Genomic DNA, 8,953 nt, shown 5'->3' on the forward strand with positions numbered 1-8,953 from the left:
GTGGTGCAGCAACCTCAGGGGACAGTACCAAGGAAGGGATATGGAGTAGTGCCAGATCCGTTATGTAACATAAGTGAAAGATTCAAAGAAAAGGAACAAAGTGCAAGTATGATTAACAACTGAGATGATATTGACATTTGTAAAGTTGAAACTATACTTAGTAGGCAAAAACTTAATATGGACGAAGAAAGAACAAAGGATGGTAAGTTTCCCAGAGGATCTTTTTTTGAGTGAATTGATTTTAATTGGATCTGAAAAGCTAGCCCTCCACATCATTGGTGGGATAAGGTTATCATGTTAGCTCCAAGATTTGCGACCACATGACTACCAATAACAGTCATGTGAGAAAGTGTCAGTGCGCCCCAGGGTGGCTGTGGCTACAATGTAGCTTGCCATCACCAGTGTGTGATTGTATGTTTGAATGGGTGGATGACTGAATGTGTAAAGCGCTTTGGGGTCCTTAGGGACTAGTAAAGCGCTATACAAAAACAGGACTTTGTTTTTTTATTATTTCACAGTAAAAGTGTGACTGGGTGAGCAAGCACAATTTACTGTTAGAACCTGAACCATCCTCTCTGTGGCAGGAAATTTTTGCGCACTAGTCAAAAAAGTCACTGCTGTAGTGCGGGTGAAAGTAGCAGTGAGCAAACCAAGCTGTGAGGAACTCAGTATGGTTAAGAGGAGGACACAGAAGGCGGAATCACACAACATGAGCTCACTCTCTGTACAGCAAGCAAAAACAAGGGTCAGATACAGGTTTTTTATTTGGAATCCATTTTACCTTTGTTTTATATGGATATACCACATGTGTATTTTTAGTAAAACTCATTTAATTGTTTGGTAATAAAGTATTTATTTTAATCTAGACACAAATAGAACAGCCTTGTATAAACTTTCCATGGCATTACGTTTCTAATGCACTAGGCAGCTCATTCCCTTTCCCTTGAGAACACTTAAAAAAGAGAGAGTTTTAACACACTTCAAAGAAAAGCAAAAGACAAAAGGAGTTTCCTTTGGTATTATATTCAAACACCTCTGTCTATCTATGGAGGATGAGCTCAGTAGTTTCATTTTCACTTGCAGACAAGATGGAGCAGTTTGAGGAGTATCTCACAGCTCTCTGACAGACACTATGAGCCCTTTACTAACACTTTCTGAAAATCAGCATTTCCTTTGAAAAACAGTGATGAGAAGATTTTGTAAATAATGATCGGATACTTTACATGATTCGATTCACTTCTGTTTAATTGTGTGTCATTTTGAAGTGCTGTCACAACAACAGTATGTTGTCATAATAGTTTACGGTGACCAGAGATGGGCAGTAATGTGTTACTTGTAACGAGTAATGTAAGGGATTACTATTGCAAAAACGGTAATTAGATTACCGTTACTTTCCCGTAGGAACGCTGCGTTACTGCGTTACTAAAACCGTGATAATGTCTCATGACAGTGACGTAAGCGAGTGCGACGTTCGTGACAACAGCTGTCTTCACATCAACAATGGACAATATATCTAGTGCGGGAGAGAGTATGAGCGTGCAGCGTTTAAAGCGTGGAAGTACTGACCTTACGTTGAGTTTGATTCCATGAAAAGTGACAAAAACATTAGCGTCCGCTGTTCACTGCGTGGGAAGAAAACTTCTTTTTAAACCCCTAAACTTCCAAGCAAGCGCCGAGTGTACTACGACGTAATGTGAAATTCACAGAGAAACTCGTGGATTCTTCCACTGACCGCTGCGGCACACCTGCACCAGGGTAAACCTCCGCCTACCCCAGTCCTGCTTTATAGGTGAAAATAGAGCAACAGGACCGCTAGTCTTTGACTTTATTTATTTTCTGCTGTGTTTTACTTGCATCTATTTGAAAGAGTGAGTGTAAACACAAAAAAATATTTTATTTTATGTGCTGGAATGTGCAGAAAATAGGTTTAAATGTTAAACAAATTTCTTCCAGTCAGAGAATGTTGCATATAATTTAATTTTTGCTTGATGCATAAAGTTAAAAGATTAAAACTAATAAAACAAGTTTTAAAAAGAGACTTTTCCATTTGATTACATTTTGTATGATGGATTATGCAGAAAAAGTAGAATTGGGCTGAAAGATCTATCGCTTTATCACCTATTCAGGTTGTAAATCGTGTTTTTAAAAAGTAACTAAGTAACTAATTAATTACTTTTGAAAATAAGTAATCAGTAAAGTAACGGGATTACTTTTGGGGGGAAGTAATTAGTTACTGATTACTTTTTTCAAGTAACTTGACCAACACTGACGGTGACACTGTCAGGTAAAGAGCAAAAATATAAGATAGAGAGACTCGAAATGTTGATGTGAAATACCTTTGGATCAGACATGTGATATCACATGGTATACATATGATATCCAGTATATGATTTTATATTACATTTGTACTTACAGTGAATAAAATCTGCCTGATCAGCCCCCCTGCAACTATGGATCACAGCTTCCAAAATGTCGCACAATGTTTATGTAGTTTAAGGATAATTAACACCAGAACCACAGCAGGAACTGACAGACGAAGGATCAGTCCAAGAGATCCATCCTCTATGTCTCCTCCTGTCTGACCTGCAGGTGAGAAACAGGTGTGAGGTGTCAGCTGTCAGGTAGGTGATGAGTGAAGAACAGAACAGAATCCATTTCCTCTTCAAACTGCTGTCAGACATTATCTACTGCACTCTGATCACATCACTCAGACCAGCTGCTTTCTACAAAGTCTCATCAACAACATCTTTAGAAACAAACATCAACAACCAGGAAGCAGCTTCACCTCTGATCACACACACACTCAACTCTACTCACTCACCTGGAGGAACAACATAAAGATAGATGTTGCTTATGAGAGTTAAATGTTTTCCAACTCCTTGGACAACATGACACTCGTATGTGCCAGTATCATTAGTTGTCACATCCTTCAGAGTCACAGATAGTTCTCCATCCTTCATCTGTCTGTCCAGCATATCCACCCGGTTCTTATAAAATGGATGTTGATCATCTGGAACAAACCTCCCATTCTCATAGAAAAGCACATTTGCTGTCTTCAGGTCAGCTCTGATCCAAACTAAAGCTATGATTTTGTTGTCTGGAGCTCGACATGTCAGAGTGACGTCCTGTCCAGAATCAGCTGTGATGGTTTTCTGTTCTGAAAGAGGAAACAGAGAGAGCAGAGAGGTTTGATACTTAAAAGAGCAAAAACATTTTACAGTAGAAAAAAACATTTTTATTGTTTTTATTTGGTTCCAATTCAATTCAGTTGTATTCATTCACAACATCGTTGCCTCAAGGTGCTGTATATCGTAAGGCAGACCCTACAATAATCCAAAAATCAGGAAGGAAACACTCAATGCATCATGGGAATCCCCGGCAGCCTACGTTTATTCCAGCATAACTAAGGGAGGATTCAGGGTCACCTGGTCCAGCCCTAACTATATGCTTCAGCAAAAAGGAAAGTTTTAAGCCTAATCTTGAAAGTAGAGATAGTGTCTGTCTCCCGAATCCAAACTGGAAGCTGGTTCCACAGAAGAGGGTCTGAAAACTGAAGGCTCTGCCTCCCATTCTACTTTTAAATACTCTAGGGACAGCAAGTAGGCCTGCAGTGTGAGGGCGAAGTGTTATAATAGGTTGATATGGTACTACAAGGTCAGCTCAATAGTGCATCCCAAAACTGATCCAGAAGCCGGCCATGCGGGAGGCAGCGACGGTGACACAGGCGAATAAAATCCAAAAGCCAGCCATGTGAAAGGCAGCAGCAGCAACCCAGGCGAAACAGGTCCAGAGGCCGGCCGCACGGAAAACAGTGGCAGCATGGGCAAAAGCGTTTTGGAGGCCGATCATGGACCAGCGATGGTGAGGCCTGGAAAGTGTCCGGCGACGGTGTGCTGTACGTAGACCAGCTGGCTGTGCTAACCCAGGACCAGAAGAGGCAGGAGCAGACAATGCAGGACAAGATGGTGGCGAGGCTGCTGCAAATGATGAGGCAGGTGACACTAAAGAATAAACCACCATTATTTCATGCGGCTGTGGTCTCAAGGCTGGAGCTGAACAAAACAAATTCTCCCTGATAACAGACGGTGTTTAGACTGTTCCTGGAAGACTGTTTACTTAGCCTGGCAGGGCAAAGGACACTCTCTCAGCTGAACTCTGGACACATACACACACACATATACACATGCAGATACACACTCATCCCCTCTCCCCTTCCAAATACCTTCGATGCTTATTCCCTTCTGATGCAGACGGTGGATCAAAGCACATGTGCTGTAGGCCCAGATGCACGGTCTACACTGGCTGTCTCTCACCTTTTACCCATCTCTGTTGTGTCATGTGTCATGTGTTTCAGTGGTGTATTAAGAGTTTTTTATGTGCTATGCGCAGAGGTGTTTCCCAAACTGATCTCCCTGTTGGAGCTCAGTCTGGGGGGAGTTTCTTTTGTCCTTGTCCTTGCTGATGTTGTGCATTTTTCCATTGTTCGGTTCCGGGTCGCTGCTCGTGCAGCTGACCGGCAAGCTAGTCTAACCTGTCTCCCCAATGTGATTTTTGTGTATTGTATGTACAATGGGCAAAGTCAGTCTCTTAATTGCCCCTCAGGGATAAATAAAGTTATCTGAATCTGCATCTCAGAAACCTTTTACTGAACTTCCTTACTATCAAAATAAAAAATAAAAAAGCCCTCATTTGTGTCTCTACATTAAGGCTAGAGGAACAGACGCTTTGGCAGGAAACAACTATATATACACAGTTGAACTACATCACAGAAGATGAGACAAATAAGCCAAACTAAAAGCAAAGCACAGTTCAACTTCAATGATATCGTAAAAAAATAACAGCACTGTTCTTTTTGATGTCACTGCAAGGCACTTAAACAACAAAGAACAGGGAACATTAAACATTAACTCAAAAAACAAAGAGGTACAAAAACCAAGCATGAATATATTAAACAGAAGGGACTTTACACATGAGCATGGAACAATAATTAAACTTTAAAGCATCTGGAAACTGAAAGTTTGAGCAAGTATGGTAGACACGCCCCTTGAGACTTAACAGGTTATACAATCCAGGGATTAGAATGATATATTTGAATAAACAAATATCCAGATACTAAACTTAAAATTTTCAGGAACTCAGTACTGCGACAAACAATTTCAATCCTCGATTTAATTATTAGATTCAATTCACTTCTCTTAAAATGTAAATATATAATGTAAAGAACTGTAACTACATTCAAGAATGAACTTCTTATACAGAGCTGGATTATCCTGTTAACAGTGTTGCATCCTTTAGCTCCCAGTTTGGATTTAGGAGACAGACCACCTCTCTACATTGAGATTAGGCTTTATCTTCCAACACAGAGCACTTTGAAGCGACTGATGCTGTGATTTGTCATGATATAAAATAAAGTGAATTGAATACATATTTTGATTTAGATTTTACAGATTAGATCCTGAATTAAGTTCCTGCATAATTCAATGTTTAGTTGAATATCTATGATATGACAGAAACATGTCCTGATAATGTCTTGATGCATTCTCAATCATCCAGGAAAGTAAATCTCCAAAAGTTGAATCTGTTCATCTGGACGTAGCGTTTTGTGGGAGAAACGTTTCGTCACTCATCCAAGTGACTTCTTCAGACTCAGAGAGACTCATCCAAGTCTCAGAGAGACTGAAGAAGTCACTTGGATGAGATTCAACTTGCCAGATTCAACTTTTGGAGATGTCCTGATAATGTGTGAGAGAAAGCAGCCTCTCATTATAAGACACTGTGAGTCTCTGCATGCTGCCTTTATGGAGCTACTGCTGTTTGTATACACTGAACAAAAAGCTTTGTAGCTGTATACTGACTCCTGACACTACAACACATCACACTGACACACACATTACACTTCTTTGTCTCTGTGCTGGAAACTGGAAAGCAGTTAAAGTGTTTAATCTCACATGAGACACCAGTTCTCAATCTGCTTGAACATGCACAGACATGCAGAATCAACATGAAATCAGTTTGACTGTTCTTCTTAATCTTTATCTAAGAAGGAAACAGTGGCCCAGCCCCAGAAATAGTGATTAGCTTTTAAACCTCACCTGCAGAGACAAACATTAAAACGCCAAAAAACAGGAAAGTCGAGCAGAGCGACAAAGTTACTGCAGACATTTCTGTGTTATCTACTCCTGCTGATCTGTTTCTTCGTTTTTCAAAATGTCTGAGCTTGTTGGTATTTTAAATACAAAACAGAACCTAAGTTTAAACGTTGACTACATCAGGATAAATTAAAGCTTAAATAAAGCTGAAAGTCACTGACTGTGTGTAAAGGTCTACTCATCCAGCTCCCTCAAACGCCATACTTTAATTTTAGCGTCTTATAAGGAAGTCACATTAGACTAATGTTTAGTAGGTTGGACTTCATCATGATGTCACTGTGGAAAAATACATAATGAGCTGTGGAGTAGGCAGGCTTTAGCTTTAGTGTATAACATGAAATATGTAAAAGAGTAATTAATGCAGTATTTATACCTATAATATACCATAGATATATTATATATATATATATATATATATATATGTATATGTAGATATATATATATATAGATATATATTATATATATATGTGTGTGTGTGTGTGTGTGTGTGTGTGTGTGTGTCTGTACCCCATGTGCAGGCTGTGTAAATGGGAGACACCCATTTACACAGAAAGAGACTCTCTGTGAATGTTTCCACAGGAGGATTTAAAAAGGATAGAAACCCAGAGAAACACACAAGGAGAAGACAAAGTGAACTGCTGCTGTAAAAACAAGAGGATAAAATATGAGCGACATTGAAACTGCTGAGTAAATAAAGCAACTAGAAGATGTGACCAAATTCTGTCATGTAAAAATGTGTATTTACATGTATATTTAATACACAATTAAAAATTCCACAAAGAAGGCATTTTTATTCATATCAGTCTAGTTTAGTGAGAAAAAACAATGCAAAACAGATCAAATTTTTTAAAGAAAAATATGAATGTCCTCTGGTCTGAGATGTTGGGGGGACCAGTTAGAGACCAGCAGCTGGATGTCAGTGGTTGGACTGGTGGACTACTTCAGTGAAGAGTAGACGACGTCTGGCTCTGGTTTAAAGTCTGAACACAAACACACACAGTTCAAACAACAGGAAACATGATTACAAGCTTTTAGTTCAATCAAGACCTCCAATCTCCACCTCTCTGCATCACACACAGTCCCAGTTCAGACTTTACTGGGAACCAGTTTAGATACAAATCACAGGGCTTCCATACTGCTTTAATGTTCTAAAGTGTGCTTTGTTATACTCTTGGGGCTTGTTATCAGTATTAAAAGGCTACAATTGACAGAGCCACAAAACACTGACACGGAGATAACTTGAAAATACTAATCTGATTATTTGTAATGTTATCCATGTTTAAAATGAACAGGATCTACACATGACATCTAAGAAAAGCAGAAAGTGTCCAGTTCTAATTTTTTTTTTTTCATTTTCAGTGGAAACCTGTCTGGTTTTATTTCGAATCTGCAGGATGTTTCCTGCTTGTTGTCATCTAATAATCATATTTGATGGAAGGTTAAATGATCATCAGGTAAAGACAAGGAGGAAGTTGTTGGCCATTACCTTTTCAAGACTTGCTGAGTTGACTGTTTAGTGCTGTTTTATAATTACCCTACATCTATGGCCAAACTTTTTTTATGTGGCATTATGAAGAGATTAAGTCTTTTTTAACTTCTCCGCTGAGAAATTCAGTGACCACAAAGAAGTGGGGGCTCTTTCTGAGAAAAGGAAGGTGGACGTTAAGCCTGCATTTAAACAAGATAACATCTTTGACAGCGCCGATATTGTTTAAATGAAGACTGACACACTTGACCACAGGCACAAAAGTAAAAAACGTTCCCATGAACTGAACACTTTCTTAGCCAAACTAGGGCACACCTCAGTAAGTCTCACGAGCTTCACACTATAGATAACCAGAACCAACAAGTCAAATTGTCAACTCATAGCAACGACAAATTACTCTCACTGATCATGCAACCAGTTTTTGTTTGCGCCAACATACACATCATGGCTGCTTTTTATGTGTAATGTGCTGCAAAATGTGCAAATTCAAAATTTCAAAAACACCACTGACACCTGCATATGAGGAAGACTTGTGGCTGAGATGAAGCTCTGAGAGTCATCTTGAATCACTCCTGTGTCTTAACTGATTTACCTGTAGCTATCTATAATCAATGCTACATTAGCATGCTTGCCTCTGATGTGATGCGGCTTAAATAAACGTGATGATGTTGTGTTATTCACAGCTCTGTGTTGTGTGGAAGTGCCCTGTTGTCCCCTCTCCCCTGACTGCAGCAGCCACCTATCTGAGGACCCAATGCATAGATACCGCTTAGCAATCAATCACGCTGACAGCTTCAGTAGTCTGTTGAGTGTAGGTGTGTACATGTGTGTGCTTTGTTTGGTATTTAGTAAGAAGCCAGTGCTTTCTGTTAGCAGAAGGGTTTTTACTTTGCATGAATGTTTTTCTTTTCTTTTTTCCAGCATCTTTTAGTTCGACACTTTTCATTTTGTAATTTGATTCTCTTCATATTGCTGTTTATAACCTGCAGGGTCTTTCTACTGTTTTTCTTGTTCTCCTCTTCTTATCAACTCTGCTGAGAAATTCAAAGTGACCACAAAGAACCGGAGGCTGTTCAGGGGGAACTCCAGGGTGGGGAGATGTTATCTTGTTTAACTGCACACTGACACACTTGATCATAGAGCACAAAAACATGAAACCCCTCACAGCATGAATGCTGTGGCCACCCAAACTAGGACACAGAGCAGTGAGAGCTCTCACCAGGTTCAGGCTCCAGAAAACAAGTTTGAACAACAGGAAGTAGCTGCAGCTGTGGCTTTACATGTACAGTAAAGACCTCAGTATGATTAACTGAATATG

General features: G+C 39.6%; 1 protein-coding gene across 1 annotated transcript; it reads right to left on the minus strand.

The window, feature by feature from the left end:
* Positions 1-2,207: 2,207 nt before the first annotated feature.
* LOC102079180 (uncharacterized) lies at positions 2,208-6,343 on the minus strand. Its single transcript, XM_019357032.1, has 3 exons — positions 6,093-6,343; positions 2,822-3,157; positions 2,208-2,583 (listed from the first exon to the last, which is right to left on the minus strand). Exons 1-3 carry the CDS (start codon positions 6,160-6,162, stop codon positions 2,456-2,458), a joined length of 534 nt encoding a protein of 177 aa, XP_019212577.1. The 5' UTR covers positions 6,163-6,343; the 3' UTR covers positions 2,208-2,455.
* Positions 6,344-8,953: the final 2,610 nt, after the last annotated feature.

This window comes from Oreochromis niloticus, linkage group LG3 (genome assembly GCF_001858045.2).
Source record: "Oreochromis niloticus isolate F11D_XX linkage group LG3, O_niloticus_UMD_NMBU, whole genome shotgun sequence".
Lineage (NCBI taxonomy): Eukaryota > Metazoa > Chordata > Actinopteri > Cichliformes > Cichlidae > Oreochromis > Oreochromis niloticus.

Excerpts from the sequence above, each read along its gene's own strand:
- LOC102079180 (XM_019357032.1), bottom strand. The coding sequence starts at position 6,162 with ATGTCTGCAGTAACTTTGTCGCTCTGCTCGACTTTCCTGTTTTTTGGC. Across the intron at positions 3,158-6,092 it reads TTTAATGTTTGTCTCTGCAG|AACAGAAAACCATCACAGCT; the intron begins GTGAGGTTTAAA and ends TTCCTCTTTCAG. Across the intron at positions 2,584-2,821 it reads TCTTTATGTTGTTCCTCCAG|GTCAGACAGGAGGAGACATA; the intron begins GTGAGTGAGTAG and ends TCTCACCTGCAG.